The sequence below is a fragment of the Cuculus canorus genome, chromosome 4 (genome assembly GCF_017976375.1).
Source record: "Cuculus canorus isolate bCucCan1 chromosome 4, bCucCan1.pri, whole genome shotgun sequence".
Classification (NCBI taxonomy): domain Eukaryota; kingdom Metazoa; phylum Chordata; class Aves; order Cuculiformes; family Cuculidae; genus Cuculus; species Cuculus canorus.
Window position 1 is genome coordinate 64,989,719 of NC_071404.1, and position 18,222 is coordinate 65,007,940.

An 18,222-nucleotide genomic window follows, 5' to 3' on the forward strand; every position below is an offset into this window, starting at 1 on the left:
TCATAGTAATTAAGGATTTGCTAGTAATTTAAATAGTTGGTTTTGGCAGTATGTGTATGGTCTTCTCATAGGTACTGGTAATGTAAAGATGAAAACATTTGCACAAGAATAAAAGTCGAGGAAGCAGGTAATTGACCGATTTATCAACCTTAGCAGACAATGTTTTCTGAGACATCATGGTAGCTATGGTAAATTTACTCTGGATTGCTTAAGGGCACGATCCTATATGGTGTGTGCAACACATGAGGGCAACTCCTTGAAGGGAATGGGTGAAGGAGCAGGTAATCAGCCAGTGTGATTTCAGTGCCTCGATTAGTGTTTTGGTCAATGGGTTGTCCCCTAGGAAAGTTTGGAATTGCCCTGCACAGCACAGCCCAGAGCACAGGTGATTTACAGCTTTTGCCTGGAGATTTTAGATCAATTTTAGTCTTTCAGACATTGTGAGAACATTTTGTAAACTGATGTCTGTTCTCAGGCCTTAATGCTAAATTGCAATTGTGATCAGGGAGTTTATATATTTTCATTTCAAATTATTTGTATGCAACAAAGTGGCATGTTCGAATACTTCCCTCACTTCAGCCAGCCCCTTTTGCCAACTGAATTGACACTTAGAACTTCTCGTTCGCTTCTTTTCCAGCTGTAAGGGTAACTAAAACCATGTTGCTGTGGTGACCCCATCAGTTTTAAATGACTAGCCACACTGAAATGAGCTGTGTGTATTGAGGGTAAATCAGTGTTATAATAATCTATAGAATAAACATATCACTTTATCCTTGGCTGCTGTAAATTGTCATGAATGTGAGGATTCTTGTGGGTGCTTTTTACTGTTGGACTTGCGACTGTGCTGAGGCTTGCATTGCATTTCAGGTGATGAAGATGCATTTTGTCGCTGTAAAGAGTTGAGACAGCTATGACTGCAGCCGGTTCTTGGGTAGGTGGCAGGTCAGGTGCACGCCTTAATTAAGATGAATTGTTAGCTGATGAAGGCACTGAGTAAGAGCTGGCATTTTATAGATGTATCAAAAAAACAGAGAGTATGTGTATGTAGAATGGAGCAGACCACCAATTTTATTTGTTACCAAGTTAAATGAAAATTAGAAAGCAAGGCTTTCTTGCCTTTTTTGGCATCAAGATCATAAAAAATGCGATATAAGAAACTGTGCTATTCATGTTTAATAGCTTACGACAGTTTTACTATGGTGGATTATTTTCCTGCGACGTTCTTCCTACGTAAAAGTGATACTGTTAGGGGTGCTGCTCCGAGTTTTCTTCTGGTGTTTGCCAAAGCCTCGTTGATATCGCTGACAGCCAAGAAGAATATAGTCACTTTAAAATGCCTTGAGCCATCGAGTCAGCAGATAGATTTCCTAAGCAGTGTCTCATGCTTAGTCTTTGTCTTGGAGACTGATCATCACAGCACCAAAAAGCACTGTAGGGTATGCAGAAAGAAATTCTACTAGTCTTAGTCGAGCTGTTCAAGGCAGAGCTTTACCTCTCTGAAAATGAGTGAATTTTCTTTGTTTCTGAGCCTTTCATTCCAGGTCATAGGTCAAGTTTTTGTCTAGTTACATGATCATTCATGTGGGTCCACCTCCTTTCTTGAAAGCCATTGCCTTTTAAGGGTTGAAAAGTGTAAAGAACTGAGGTTGTTATTCTGTTTTTTTTTTTTTAAATATCTTAATAACATATTGTGATCTTTCCATATTCTCAAGCAGAATTGTCCAAATGAATGGATCTTGTCCTCTGTAACACCTGAACGGAACTGTATGATGATAGATTGAGAGTGCCAAGTTACTACACTGCTTGAGCTCATAGTGATTTTCTAGTGTGACTATGGTTTTTCTTCATTCTGTCTCTTTTTCTTTTGTAAGTCAGGGGAAACTGCAGCCTGAGATATCATTGGAAAAAAAAATCTGTATTTTCATGTCTTTTACCTCAAATATACAATAGAAGACTATGATCTCAGAGAAGATCTTATAGCAGCCTTCAGGTATCTGAAGGGGGCTTACAAGAAAACTGGGGAGGGGCTATTCATAAAGGCTTGTGGGGATAGGACCAGGGGAACAGGTATAAACTGGAGAGGGGCAGATTTAGACTGGACATTAGGAAGAATTTCTTCACTATGAGAGTGGTGAGGCACTGGCACAGGTTGCCCAGGGAAGTTGTGGCTGCCTCATCCCTGGAGGTGTTCAGGGCCAGGTTAGATGGGGTCTTGGGCAGCTGATCTAGTGTGAGGTGTCCTTGCCCATGGCAGGAGGGTTGGAATTAGATGATCTTTAAGGTCCCTTCCAACCCAAACTATTCTATGATTCTATGACCTAGAATCGAACTACTACAAAGCAAGTAGCCATTTGGAAATGAGTAACTGAGCTTCTAGTTTGTGTTTAAGATAAGGCAGTTTTGTGTTTCTGCTTAGAATTTCCTAATAGAGACACTAGTCCTGTGTTCCATAAGCCACTTTTCAAAGAAGATTTCATTAATAACCTACCAAAGGAATAGAATCTCTTTTCATTCAAGTAGTTAAGGATAGTTTTAAAACATTATGAATCCTTATATTAACCATATGGCATTCATGTGATTATCTCCCACAATCATTTGATCTAGAGTGGAAACTAAGTTCCCTCATTTAGAGAGCTCCTGGTTGTAGCCAACTTTTCCAGATTGTTTGCTGGAAGTGTTTGGTGTTTCATCTCTAATGAAGGCCCATGGAGGAAAATACTAAAATATTTTCCCTCCTTCACGAGGTAACCTGAGATGATAGGTCTTGTCTCTGTATGCTAAGGATAATAGAAGACTTGAGAGTAATTTTGAACTCTTCTTATTTTTGAGGTGCCAGCATCCCTATTACCGTTTGGTATTTGACACTTTTTCACTGCAACAGTCTATTGTCATAGTCACCTATCTAGAGCAAAACAAATGAACGAGCAAGTGAATTTTGGCTAACTAGGAATAATTTTAAGGAGTTTTTAAACTTCCTTATAACTAAGAAAATGTAGAATTCTAATCACTGTACTGAACTTAACATGCAAGTGAGCCTACAATGGTAAATGTGCACTCATGTAAATGATGTACTGCCACTCCAGGTACAGGGAATCTCTCTGGGTAGGCTTGCACTTGGACCACTTGAACCATCAAAGATTGTTAAAGCTGATTCCCATTTCAAATAGAGCAGTGAGAATAACAGCTGATCTACTGCATATTTAGTTTGTCCTCAGATTTATAGTATTCTATCAGAGTCCTATTCTGGTATCGTAGCTGGTTTTAAAAGACCAAGGGAAGCCTAAAATTCCTGGTAAGGGACTTGAATATGACTGAGAAGCTGCTGCCTAAAAAAGTATTTTATAGCAAATGGTTTGCCATATTATCTGTTTTCATCTGGCCCAAGAGGTGTATTTCTTTGATATGTTAATATACCGACTTCAGGTTTTCAGCTGGCCATATTTCTTCAGTATATAAATCAGACTGATCACTGTCTTGCACTTTATGAAAGGTGTGTCCAAACTCAGCTGTGGGTTATTATAGGTTGCTCGTGATGGCTTTTGAAAGAAACTTTCAGTAGGGCCGGCAGTGGTATTTTGCTCCAACTCCATCAGTGTTAAAAAGAAGAGCGTGTTTTGTAAGGAACATGATTTTCTGTTGTACTGACACTTTTTGTGCGTTATGAATCTGTCTTGGGGCTACTAGCCAGCCTTTTCAGTGTAAGCTGACTTCAGAAGTACTTTTTTTATTCTGAGAATTGCAATCATAAAAAGCAACTGTCTTTGTCCACCTTCTTTCCAGGAGTTCTAGTTATTGGCCAAGTCAGGCAATTAAATCTTTTTGTGTAGCATGCTCTTACGTGGTGTACTGCTTGAGAAATGGTCTTTAAAAATGTTCCCCTCCTCTAAGACTGTGTGTCCTGTCCTGTTCCATGCACACACCTCGAGTACTTTTGCTCACTGAGCCTCAAATAGGGGCAAGATCCAGCTAGAACAAATTAATTCTAAATTCTAGTGAGAAAGATATTGTACATATATTATTATACACACATATTATAAATATGTACATATGTATGTGCCATCGTTATACCTCTATATTACACTGTAAGACGTAGTGCTCTGCAATGGGCTTTTCAGGGCTGCTGATTACTGGATCTGACTTAAGATATTATTTCTGGATCTTCATGACTTTTCTTTTCCCAGGAAGATGGTGCCAAAAAATCCTAGAGAAAAGGTTTTTAAATTAGTATCAGAAGAGTTGATAGTGGCCAATGTGGCTGTAGATGTCCCAGATAAGACTTCTAAAGCAGCCTGCACGGTACTGGCTGCAGTGGCCACACTGACTGCATGGGTCAACTCCTCCCTGAGGTAGGTAGTACATTGTTGAGCTTTGAGATGGAAGGGAGTATCCTCTGCCATCTTTCGCTGACAAGATGTGATATGCCTTGCACCCTATAATACCTCTGGACATAGGTTGCTCAGATTGTTGACTCATTCTGCTTCCACATTCTTCCTTCTTTGCATCAGTTTTGTTTTGATTTCTTGGCAGAGTGAGTAGTTTTCTGCCAGTTTAGTGAGTTGAAATTGGCTCACCAAACAGTCAAACAACAGAGTAAATGTAAAGGATGGCACAACACCACCACTTCTGTTGGTCTTGAGCTTTTGCCACCTTAATAGTTTCTTCGAACTGCACTCTAAGGCAACGCCTGTTCGTTTGGTGCTTCAAGTCTGTAAGTCCCAGTGGAAGCAACACTTCTCAAACACTGATCCCACAGCTACTAACTATAATCTCTTGCACAGAACAGAAAAATAGTTAATCTTTCTTGGAGGCAAGATGTCAGACATCCATTGTACTAGAAGTTACCTTCTGAAGAACTTGTTTTGGGGGAGATCAGACTTGTTACTCTAAGGTCTTGTCTTGTGGTCTGTCAACAGCCCTGAGAACTCTCATCGAGTTGTGAGAGTTCACCTCAGGTGAACCATGTATTTCTGTCCTCTTCCATGGATACTCAGCTGGTAAAAGAAGGATCTTTTTGGCAGGTAATGAAACCACTTGACACATTTATTCTGGGGCTTGTGGCTAAAAATAAAAGGCCACTATCTCTGTTTCCCATCTACCATAATATTATTATTGTTTGAGGGAAAGCAAATAAAGGCGATTTTATGTTGTCTATGACAAGCTTTTTCAGTAATCCATCCTGCTTCCCTTCTTCCTCAATAGAGTCCATCACACCTGTATTCTGCCTTTCAGAGGACAGTGATGTGCTGTATGTGCGTTTTGACCTTCAGTGGTTTTCTAGCAACCTGAATGCATAGCACTTCTGCATATTCACTGTTGTTTGTGAATATGAGCAAAGCATCTTGAAGATTCCCAGTTACTGCAAGTTAATGAACTTTCTCTAATCTTGTTCATCTTGGAGCCCTTTTCTAAAAGAGCAGTGCTAGAGAAGTTGCTAGGTGCATCTTCTGGGATTTTCTTGGAAGTGGGTTTTTTCAAAGCCACTTCAAGTTAAGGATAAAAGTAGAGGATACATAATTCGTCTTTAAAAGCTGTGCCTTTCTTTTCCCCACTCCTCCCTCCCTCCGATTAGGAAAATCATTATTTTAGAAGATGTGGAGAAGCAATAGAAAGTCCTACCTAGGGCTTCTTTTCCTGTCTAATTGTGTCAGTATTTTCACACATCTTAAGCACAGGGGAGAAGAACAGAACATAAGAGCTATGGCTTTTTAACAGTTCCTTCTTGCAACTGTGCTGCTCTCTCTAGGTCAGCCTGCAGTAGAGAGATTTGGTTCAAGCACCAGCAACACTGCTAAACCATTTTGTGATGAGGTCAAGAGTTGAATAATCATCCCGTTGATAAGTGAGCGAGCCAGAAATTCCATTCAAAGAGGACAGTGACTTCCTGTGCCACTTACCTATTATAGGTCACAGAAATCATGAAGGGAATGGGGGGGACTGAGGGCACTCTAGCACATGACTGTTTATGTAACTGTGTCTTTTAAATTTATTTGCTGCTGTTGCTACAATAAAAGGAGTTAAGACAGGCCTTTGTGTCGTTATTAAAATCATGATTTTCTTGCAAGCATCCCTATGGGAAAATCAACATAGCTGCTGTCCTGGATGTATAGTCTAATCAGTAAGTGCTTTTTAGAGGTGGAGCCTGTGGGGTGTCAGTTCTCAGTGCCCAACTCCTCTGATGCAGTCCTACAGCTCATGCATCTACATGGTCTGGTGGGTGTGGGGACCCACAAAGGTTGTTCAACTCAAGGAAATGACATTTTATTTGAAATGCTTATAAAACAGCTTGAATACAAAAAGCAAAGTTCGTAGGCAGCTAGACTGAGCAATTTATATAGGATACCACAGAGCAGACTTTCCAGATATGTCTAAAATCTATGTAAAATCAGCAAGGGTTTATGTGCAGCCGACACCCAGTGACATTGTGAATTGGGAAGTGATATTAGTAAGTGATCTCTCTTAATTAATTTTCACCATTACTAAAACGATGCATTTACATTTAGGTAAACTGCGCCTTATGTATCCACTGCATTCAGTCCTTAGTTCCTTCATTCTTTTCTATATTATCTGGTCTGCACTAGATTTTTGATGTGATACTTTTGTGGCTGATAGTACTTACTGAATGTGCTGTTTGCAGTTAAGACTTCAAGTTCCTCTCCTCTAATTTTAACCTTGACCTTCTCCAGTATGGCTTCTACTTTCCTTGTTCCAATAAATCTGTTCTGCCCAGGGTGGCTAGTAACCAGTCTCTGGCAGATTCCAAGGCTTCTGTGCCAGTGGTACTTACTGGGTTTGGCTGAAGGAAGTGAGCATCCTTCTGTATTCCAGTTTTAGAGGGCATATGCTGGCTGACTGTCAAAGAACTAAGTTGGAGCCATTGTGAGCCTGCGTCCTCTTGAGTGTGCAGCCATCATGTGATGGGAAACTCATCTTATTTGCATAGGATGCTAATGGTGACAGTCACGATGGAACCTGAGTTGCAGCACTTGTAAAGAGAGGGTATTCTGAAATGAACTGCCAGAAGAGTAAATTTTGGCCTGTGGCCTGATCCCTAATCCTTACCTGAGGATTCTAAGAAAGCAGGTAGGAGGGAATAGGATGTGGAAAGCCATCCTAGAGGCTGAATGTGAGCACATGAGCATACTCTCTCCAACCTTTCTTGTCAATGACTAAACGCCTTTACAGTTGGACATGCCTTCTTGGTTGTCAGCTGTTGCATCTCCATTCACTCCCTTATTCTTGCTGTTCATGATGAAAGTAACACGAGGCTAGGTTCTAGGTTACATGGGTGTTGTCTCTGCCTTATTTTTGATGCATCTGCCTGTTTACTTGGCCTTAAAATGATTGCTCATCTCAGTCAGAATGTGTTTCCTCAAAACCCCTTACGGATGGCTTACTGCTTCATTTAAGTTTAATGCATCCTTTTAAATTCTTTAGGTATCTTTGCAGAACTCCTCAGTTCCCTAGTGTAAACCTATCACTTAATCCTTGCTCTTTCAGTAGGCCTAGGTATAGTGTTTAGTATAAGATAATACAGAGAAGGGTTTATGATGGGTATTAGAGATGGAATAAGATAAGCTGTTGGGGCAGCAAATTAGGAAGATTACCTGGGTGCCAAATAGCCAACAAGTGCAATTTTAACTTTACTTAGATTGACACAGACTTGAATGATCATATCTGAAATCCCTATATAGATCAAGAGATTTGATAGCAAGATAATAAAACTTAATTTTGCTCTCCTGTCTCTTTCAGTGCTGGTCCTGTAGATTCCCATGTTTTTCTTGAAATTAGGGCAATTTTACCTCATTTATCTCATCACCAATTTTCCTGTGTGCATTTCTTTGAAATTATTTGACTTCTACCTGCTTTTATATTTTCTTTAATTTTCATTCTGTAATCCCATAATTATAATTTCCATATGTTTTATATCACTCTAGCATATGGATTTGCAATGTTAATTCTGTATTGAAGTTCTTTAACTTACTCATTGCTCTGAATGATTAATGTGAAATTTTGTCCTCCTTAGCATGAAATTCAGTCTCTTTAGGGTGGGTTCCTTAGCCTTAGCTTCTTCTTAGATAATCTGTGGTGGTCAAAATGATGTTCTCTCAGTCATGTTTTTACTGCCCATGTTTTTACAACTTGGGGACTCTTTTCCCTGTGCTGCACAGACTGTTTCTACATTTTGACTGCTGCATTCATATTTCTAGACTCCCAAGTCCTACAAGGTGGAACTGTGGATCATCTCACGCTTGCCACTTTCAGTGTGTACATCACATTGAGTACAGTTAAAGTTTCAATTATTTGAATTAGTGGCTCAGTGTATACATCAACAAACAATGTTTGTCTTTTTCAGTTTTCAGATTTAAATATTTTGGGCAAGTTAATATTTACATATATATTCATAGCAGGGTCAAATGCAAACCACCGCTCAAGGAAAAGGGCAGATGCTTACAAAGTGACTGGGATCAATAAGATTTGTCTGTCAAACTGATCTCTTAAAGTGGAAACAGAACTTGTGTGTATTTGAAAATGAGCAGATGAGTGGGTGAGCAAAGGAAACTGGCACTTCTTCAAACAGTGCTTCTGCACACATTTGTGACTTTGCCAGAGATTGTTTGATATTCACGCTATATCAATGGCAGCAGTTGCCCAATGGTACTTTGTCTTTTATCATCGCTGACAGGAGTGGGAGGTACTTGTGTGAGACTCGCGAGTGCTGTGTGATGGAGTAGTCCTGAAGCGTGCAGGACACATTTCCACTAGTGTCTACCAGTGGCAAATGGCTTGGGAAGCAGTTCTTCTTCCAAAACTGCCATGGAAATCAGGAAAGAGAAGCATTGACAGGTCTTTACTCTTGAATCATGTCGAGGAGAGGCAATCTGCAAGTGCGCAAGGCCAGGTTGGATGGGCCTTGAGCAGCCTGATCTGGTGGGAGGTGTCTCTGCCCATGGCAGGGGGGTTGGAACTGGATGGTCTTTAAGGTTCCTTCGAACTCAAACCATTCTATGATTCTGTGAATCTGAGGAGCAATTACTCGGTAAAGGTTTGTGAGATTCCCAGCCAGGTCTTGTTCCAAATGAAGTCAGTGAGAATTTGCCTCTATCTCTGAAGTTACCTTTTCCTGCTTTGCAGCTTCCATGTTTTTTCTTACTCATGTCCAGCATTCCAGGCTGCAACAGAAATGAAATACTAATAGTTTAACATTCATAAGTAATTCTGTAATAACAAACTATATGTTTATGGTGGAGAGAAGAAATTTAAATGTGTTATAATATTGCTATTCCCAGCTTTCAAGGACTTCTCACTGGAGCTTCTTAGCTGTATTGTGAGAGAAGGGAAAAACACGTGGTGCAGATCTTCTGCCACAGATAGGAAATAGAGCTGAAGTTTCTTGACAGACACGTGGAGGTTGGCTCCTGTTTCAGACAAACCTGTTCTGGGTGTTCCAGGAACACTTCGTGTTGTGAGGGAAGGTGTACTTCAATTTGAAATCATTGGAAGGTTGGTGGATTAGGCTGATTTCCCCTGGAGTTTTCAGGTATGTTCAAACTCACGGGCTTGCAAATCAGTGTGAATTAAAATCCTGCCCTGAAGGCCTTGAATGGCAACATGGCTTAGAAATGAGTTGGCCAGGCTTCAGCGTTATGCTCCAAAACCAGTTCTCTACTGTTTAAAGGAGGCTTGACTTAGCTCTTGATAAGACACTGATGCTGGCTTTTTCAGCATTGACCTTACAGCCTTAAAATACAGTGGACTCGATGCTGCAGCAACTGAGGAAATTGCTGAGAAGAGGAAAATTAGAACTGTGTCAGTAGTTACAGGTCTGGGTACAGAAAGAAACTGCACTGGTTGGAAAAAAAAGAAAATCCAGCTGGCTTTTGGGATAGAGATGCTGCAAAGGAAAATTGCCTTTTGTTACAGAGACCGCTTGGAGATGGGAGTGTTTAAGTGGTTACAGGTAGATGAGCAACAGGAGGGGGAGCTCTCACTGCTTTACCCAAAGATCTGCACTTGATAGCAAGCCTTTAGATGAAGAGTACTGCAGTCTGCAGCTGCCCTGTGAATGAATTTTTGGTGGCTGCTCTTCATACAGGCAAGACTGAGGGACAGCGTGTGTGTCTGGGAAAAGCAAGGCAATCCATGTCAGGTTCCTGTCACTCCTGCTATTGCCTTCTTACTTTTTTTTGGTTCTAGTCATCATGTAGTTGTGTTACTGTCAAAGAAAGCTGTGTTGCAGCTGTTCCATAGCAGACGTAGTTCCTTCCCCCCCATCCATACAGTCAGCTTTGAATTCCAGAATCCTGTTCCTCAGCTACTGTGAGTGTCCACTGAGACCTCAGCTTTAGAGAGGAGGGATAGGTAGTGAATATACACGTGGGATGTTACTTTTGCAGTAAGAGCAAAACCTGGTACAGTTGAGAGGGAATAATTAATTTCCAAGGCTGATTGTGACTAAGAAACAGATCAACATTAAGAAATTGAGGTCCCAAGCAAGGACCAGAGACGTTTGGAGATTTAGTAAGCTGGAGATTTTTCTAAAAAAGAAATCCACTTCCTCTTGTAACTATTTACACTTCAGTTTCTCTCAAATTGTAATTTTTGGATGGCTTCTTGAGTGAAGGGAAATGCTGTTCTCCCTCTATGTTTGTGGATCGGGAGCAGAGACATGGGGAGAGTAGGGTTTGCAAAGGAGAAGAGAAATTCTAACATAGACAGAGGTAAGAAGACGTATGGATGTAAGTGGAATGATAGAGGCTGGCTGTTTCAGAAGCTATGCAGTGGTGTCAACTCTAGGCTGTGTCCCAGAAGGTATACCATGTCCTTGGTGTATCGGTTCAGTGCCAGTAAAATACTTTTGTGGCTTCCAATCCAGAACATTGCATCTGGGATGAGTGAACAGATACCTCATCTGACTGCCCCCAACTGTACAGACATACCTCAAGTTACTTTTTAGTGTTCCCAGGGTGAAAAGAGAATACATTCAGTTCTCTAACCTGCATGAACGCTAGTTCAACTGCTTAGCATCTATCTTCTTTACTTGGATGTGCATGGTATTTGCTTTTATGTGCACAGCACTCTCAATCTTGCTGTGCCTGTGATGTTAACTTTGATAATATCAAAATAATTTTAGGTAAGTGCTTTGGATTTTCCTTGACTTTTTTTTTTGTTTTGAATAGGAAAGATGTTGGCCTTCTTCTCCTTGAATTGGTTATCTAAAGTGATGGAGTGGTTTTATTGAGGACTTTTAAAACATTGATTTTTTTTCCAATAGATTTCAAGTAAAACGAACTTACTGTGAGACTCTATTCCTCATATTCTGTATAACACACAAAAAAAGAAAGTATTTTCTTTCAGAGTGTATGTTTGTATCCCTGCACTCATGATACAGTTGGCTGGGGTTTTCCTCCTTAAATTCATTGAATAAAAGCAATAATATAAATCTAAGCTTTTATTCATCAACTTCTCTCGAAGTTTTGTAATTTGCTGGAATTAAATAGGGAATCTGGGAATAATATATGATCATAGATACAGTATATATCACACAGGCTTATTTCCAGAATGTCAGTGGAGGGTTATATTAAATCCTTTTGTTTTGCTGTAGTGTGATTACAAAGGTTCTTTTGTAGCTTGGGACTTCAGTCTAAAAGCAAGAAATGTGAGAGGTATCTGGCAAGAGAAGATAACATGAATTTAATTCTAGCATTGCTGTTGTTCTTAACTACATTCTGATTGGCCAGCAAGATCCGCAAAAAAAGTCTTGGTCATGTCTGTATGACTTTGAATACCTATCAGGAGGAAGAGCAATCCAGGGTCACAGTGCTTTAAAACACTGCTGGTTAGGTCTCAGGAGAGGCCAGATGCCTTGCAGTTACTGGCGAGGAGAAAATTTAAATAACTGCATTGAGACTAATGCTTGGGTTTTTCTCCTTTTTTTTTTTTTTATTTTCTTTTCAGCTAAACTAAGTTCAGTTTAGGATGGTCTGTAAAGCTTTAAGATTAATGAAGAGTGACAAGCAAATGATAAGCAAGTAGTGTCTATACAAGAAGAAAAAATCCCAAAGATTAGTTTTGTGTGTATGATGTTCCTCTCCCAGAGAGTTGGAGGGATGAGAGCTTTAGCCTGCACTCGTGGATTAGTCATTTCAGCTATTCAGGGATTAATTGTGTATTAGGGGTACAAATTTTATCTTATTTTGTTTTAGATAGGGATCACTGCAAGATTGGGCTGAGATTTAAAGTGAAAAAACTTTAAAGTAAAAGTAAAAGAAGCAACTACTTTAGGTAGATGCACACGTGATCTGCTTTTGAAGGCACACCTGTACTAGCTGTAGAAAGACACAAGTATCCAGTAATTCCTGGTTTAGGACCTGTTAAATTCCTGCTTTATACCTCTGAGTTAGTAGTATTTTGCAGGATGTACAGCCTGTACCAATAACAAAATATTTGCAATAAATATGTATAGTGTATATTTGTAATTGTTGCATTTTTGGTTGTTTTAGTTATGTTGACTGCAAGATGACAGGCTTGTCTTGATTTTATCTTCAAAGGCTTATTCATCTTCAAAAAACATCCTGATCACTCATTCCAGGCTGATTTCAAGCCCATGCACTTTAGTAGGGGATGCTAGGTGACTCTTTAGGAGGGCTGTGCAGAGGACAGGCATACTTCATGCTATGAAGTTATTTTTATGCAGATTTGGGAATAATACAGTTGTTTTTGGTTCTGCACAGATGGTACCAGACAGGAAGAAGTAGAAGGTGAACTCAGTGAAGAAGAACACTGGTTTGGAAATTCTTCAGAAACTCCTTCAGAAGCGTCATATGGAGAAGTCCAGGAGAACTTTAAGTTGTCTCTTGAGGACAGAATCCAAGAACAGTCTACTTCCCCGGATACCTCTTTGGGAAGTGCAACTCCTAGCAGCAACACAGCAGAGCTGGGATCCATTGAAAATGAGGCACTAAGAGACACGTTACAGAGCAAAGAGCACCTTTCTCCAGATGTGTCATCTCTGTGTGAAGAAGAACCTCCTGGTCCAAATAAGCCACTGAGTAGTAACCTGAGGCGACTGCTGGAGGCTGGCTCCCTCAAGCTGGATGCTGCTGTCACAGTCAATGGCAGAGTTGAGTCCCCCACAAATCTGGGCTCAAATCTTTCCTTCTCTCCACCTGCTCATCATGCCCAGCAGCTAAGTGTTCTTGCCAGAAAGCTTGCTGAGAAACAGGAACAAAGTGACAAATACAATGCAAGTAGTCACTTTATATGGAATCAAGGTAAGTGGTTGCCAAACTCAACCACCACCTGTGGTTTGTCCCCTGATTCAGCTATCCTGAAACTGAAAGCTGCAGCCAATGCCGTTCTGCAGGACAAATCTCTTTCAAGGACTGAAGACCCAATAAGATTCGAATCCTTTTCCTCACCTTTTAGTTCTCAGTCAGCCAGCTCTACCTTAGCAGCTTTATCTAAGAAAGTGAGTGAAAGAAACATGACTCCTGGGCAGGAGCACCCGCCTCCAGCTAGTTCTTTCCTTTCTCTGGCTTCCATGACCTCTTCGGCTGCCCTTCTCAAGGAGGTTGCTGCAAGGGCTGCAGGCACCCTCTTGGCTGAGAAGAAGAAATCGCTGGTTGCTGAGGATCCCCTGCAGCTTTCAGAGATGAAGCAAGAGAAATCAACTCCACCACAGTCTTTGGAATTATTGTTACTGCCAGTCCCTAAGGGAAGAGCATCCAAACCCACTAGTACAGGTATGAATACAGTTTGCGCCACTGAGTAGAATGTATCTGCTTTGCTCTCTCTCCAGTGGGTCTGGATTTGATTTGATTTCATTTCATGTATTATGAGAGTAAGGAATAGGTACTTTAGGTAAACAATAGAAAAGCTTTTTAAAGTATCACTTGAAGACCAGACTGTCACAAGTGTTTCCGTATAGGAGTGTACAGTTCAGTACTTTTTTTTTATTCCATACATTGGTATTGTCCTCTCTGACCAACTTCAGAATAAGTCCACAAAAATATTTAATGGAGATCAAAGAATCCCTGTTAGGCAGCTCACGGTATCAGTGAGCATGGACAAAACTAGTGCTTTTGAAATACTGGACAAGGAAGAATTCTCCCTCCTGCTGTCTCCGTCACAAATGGACTTTTGTATAATCACTTACTACCCTGTCCTAATTTACCAGAGTATGTTATTATGTTGCCACTTTTCATTAACATTTTTTTGCAGCAGTTTGGTATTTTACAGTCCTTTGTCATTAAATAAAAATAAAGTGAATTGCATTTCTCTAATTTGCTCAACAAGAACCATTTTACGCTTCTGACTTCCCTCTACCCGTTCCAGCTGTCAGCAGTCAAGGAATCAGGCTTACAGGGAATAAGAAGAAACAGTCTTGGTAACAAAAGATTTCAAGAATTGGCAAGCCATGCAGAGAAATTTAAATGATCCATCTTAAAAATAAGGAGAAATAAAGTTTCTTTCACCTCTTTCTATAAAAAGTTCACATTGTGGATGCATATTTCTGGAGGAACACACAGCTTCAGGTGTCATCACTGTTATTCCTGAAGTGGCATTCCACTGCAGAGGGGAAGGAAGCAAGTCAACTATACTTCACAAGATGCACAAAGTGGTTTAGTGTATCAGAGCTTTACCAGGCTGAGTTTTGTCAGGAACAGTAGCTTGACTGTACGGGTGCAGCAAGCTAGTTTACAGGCATGAAGCCTGACATGGACATTGTATAATTGCACTGTCGTCTTTCTGACCTAACCTTTTTCTTCAGGGATGTTGTGAGATCTGATTTTTTCCTGTGCAGCTTCTGGTAAAAACTCGTAAGGTAGAAGCAATTGGATAGAGAGCAAGGCCCATTCCTGCCTTGGAAGAGGCAGGGTAGGAATGCTATGAGGTGCAGCCAGTGCCAGTTTTTTTTGCTGTGAGTTACACACGTTCTACAAATGCTTTGCTGGTGTATTTTTCCAAGGCAATTAAAGGGGAAAACTATTCTTGGTGTGGATCTGGCCTAAGGTTTGCACTAGTTTAGAGTAAGTCCTTTTTGGAGTAACATAAGCTAAACCAAGAAAAGGTGGTTGTTATTTTTTTTTTTTGTGGGAATAGGAGTACTCACATTGGCTATACAGTGTGGTTGAGGGCATTAATTTAATGTAACTTTTCCCATGGAGCCTGGCCTTCATATAAGAAATGCAGCGATGTATAGAAAAGGAATAAGGTTAAAACTTATTTAAAGTTAGTAGTTTATTTCCTGCTGGAGAAAACGTTGTTCACATCCAGAGTTTTTACTGGGGGAAAGTAAGTGGTTGTAGTAAAATCCAGGTTCTGTGTTTGACCAATGAACTGTGGGATTTTTCTGTGCAGCTTATATTAGGGGAGTGCTCTCTCCCAGCGCGTGAGTGTGCTGGTACTGCTGACACTTAAAAACTAGTTATGATGCAGCAAATTCCTGGCAACTATACTCTTTGCTGAAGGTCCAAGTACAAAAAGATAACAATGAGGGCCAACTGCCTTAGGTCCTTGGTAACCAAGGAACAACTACTCATTTTTTATAATATATGGGACTAGTATCCCAAGAGTAAGGGTGTTTCCTTTCAGTTCATATGCACTGAGCCAATGCCAGTTGGCATCCAAGTGAACTTTGTAGTGCAGTGTTCATAAGAAAAGTTCTTTAAGTCCATTTTCTGATATGCTATTAAGTTTTTCCTTTGTAAATAATTAACGGACTGAAAATAAAAAGCAAGTGGTTGATTAGCCTATGTTGATTATGGACAGACAGACTCCTTGATTCCTTCTGCCATGGAGAAATGCAGCTGGCAAAGAGAGGTCACTGTTTAGTGACCTTTGGTTGAAGACTTCTCTTCTGCTAAAGTTGAGTGTGGCAGCTGAGCATGTGTATTAGTCATGAAAATAAATGTCACACATTCCTGATCCCTTTTGCACCTACAATCGTATGGCACAAAAAGCAAAAAAAGAATATTTAGTTTTATAATGCTTTATCTTTTTCAGTCTGCTCCTTGAGGCATGGGGTTTCTTTTGTCTTGCTCCCAGAGAGACGTCTTTTCCCATTAGGCATAGTTTGAGAGGTATTTTTTTCCCTCTCTCATGCTTTGAACATTTAAGGCACTAGTGGGTTTGCTTTACTGTTATCAATCTGATTCACTTACCCATCAGCAACATCTAGCTTTGGCTATGAGATCAATACTCAGTGAGATTAATTAGATGTCGACAAATAAGGAACAGCAAAGATGGAGGCTATTTAGAAGGGAATATGTTAATAACAAGAGTGTGCCTGCTGCTCTTTCATTCACCATGTTGAGCTATTTTCTCAGAATTCTAACCAGAAGCTAGAAGCTAGAGCCGTGACTTATCGGACCACAGTCACTTTTGAAACTGCCTGTCAGGTTTGGTGGATCTGGTACAGAGAAGCCTGACTTTTCTATCAATCAGTTAATATTGCCAATTTTATAAATTGCTCATGCGTTTGGGATGAAATTTAAAAGGAAAGCTGGAATCTCTGTTAAAGTTCTGATGACATTTTGGAAGAATGTCGGAGGCAGACCCTTCTTTTCCTGGCCGGATGCTTGTTTGGTGCAACTTTTTGCCTGCAATACTTGCAGTTTTGTTCCTGAAGCTTCTTCGTGAAACACTGTCCAATTGCTCACTCTTTCCAACTAATCGACACTGTGTGACATGAAATGGACATCAATACAAATGAAGGAAAGCTGAAGCCCACTGTTATTTTTTGTGTGCTGAGGTTTCTGTAGTGAAGAGCTAGCATGGTTCAGTTTTGGAGAGTATTGACATAATCCCTGTGCTCGGTTAATTGTCATGTTATTGATGCTCACAAGCATTCAGTCCAGTTCTTTATGCATTTTGTAATATCCTAGATTACTCTTGATCCATCTTGTTTGCAGATTTATTTTTAACGGGGTGGAAAACAAGTAGTAGCTCATTGCACATTTCTTTTGTGGATCCTTTGTGATGATAACCAGAGACTGGAGAAAAGATCGATAGAAGGAAGAGAAATGATAAGTAAAAGCGGTACCAATATATTTTTTCTGTGGTTTGTATTTTTCCTGCCTTTTGTGAAGAAGCAAGTAAAGCTATTTAAAAACTGAAACACGAAAAATTATAGGATTGGCTTTCACTTACTTTTTAGAGGTGCAGAGAGAGGAACAATTTGATAATATGTTGAGCGTGATAGAATATTTCACAAGGAGAATTTCTGATCTTGCCAAAGTGCATGCTTTGACAATGTGGCCTTTTCTGTTTGTATGTAGTGACTACCTAATCAGTTGAATTAGTGGTTTTGTTTCCTACCTAATAGCAAGAATTGTATTTTAGGATACGACAAATCTTTCTGGAGGTTTTTATCACTTAGTTCCTCATCAAGAGAATGTCATGTTTGGTATATCCTTATCAGTAGGAAATAACTGATAATAATGAGGTTAAATATTCTGAGAGAAATTCCAAATAGCAGGATGCACATTGCTGAGCTCTGGGTATTTGAAGATAGTCAGTTTTTTACAGTGAGGAAAAATACTTCCAATTCCACAGTAATACTAGACCTTTCTTTATAATAAGCAGAAGAAAACATGGTGCAAGTATGAATGGATGGTTGCTTGCGTAAAGTCAGCAGCAGGAATTTCTCATTCCTTCAACCTTGAGATGGTTCCGCATTCAGTAGACTAACCATATTTGCCTGATGAGAAAAGGATTTGGTGGCATTTATCTTAGGTGAATTGGGCAGTAGAGCAGAGTGCAAATATTTAGGAAGGCAGTAGATTTTAAGCCCTGGCAACTAGGGAAGCAGAAGGAAGCCCACAACTCAAAGACCCCTGATGGCTGAGGTTGCAGTAGCATCTGCTCAAGCCGTAATTAAACAAGTTTGGTGGTGGAGGTTCTGAAGTCATCCACTTCTGGAGTTAAATATATCTGATATGCAATACCAACAGGCTTTTCAGTTAAGAGCTGGATCGTTCTGTGCTTTATATCCTACTCCTCTGCTGGCTAACTATCAGATATGGAAACGGATCATTTTTTAACAGTTAAGCCTATTTTCCAACTGGCCTTTGATAGGAAATGAAGCTGCAAAGTAATGATTGTGGGAAACATCTATCTCAGTTCACTTAAATTATAAGGAACATTAGGACCAGGTGAGATAGAGTAGCATCCCCTGCTGATTAGCCAAAGGATGTTTGGGGCATTAACCTTTATAAATTA

The 18,222-nt window shown here is 40.1% G+C and overlaps 1 protein-coding gene across 8 annotated transcripts in view; it reads left to right on the forward strand.

The window, feature by feature from the left end:
- Window positions 1-18,222, forward strand: part of ZNF827 (zinc finger protein 827) — a 105,097-nt gene that overhangs the window by 10,895 nt on the left and 75,980 nt on the right. For all 8 annotated transcript variants that reach the window (XR_008449621.1, XM_054065137.1, XM_054065138.1 and 5 more), the window contains exon 2: window positions 12,732-13,742. Coding sequence is in view for 7 of the 8 variants with exons in the window: in XM_054065137.1 (XP_053921112.1) it covers window positions 12,732-13,742 (1,011 nt within the window). In the remaining variant the exon portion in view is untranslated. The remainder of the gene's footprint in view (window positions 1-12,731; window positions 13,743-18,222) is intronic.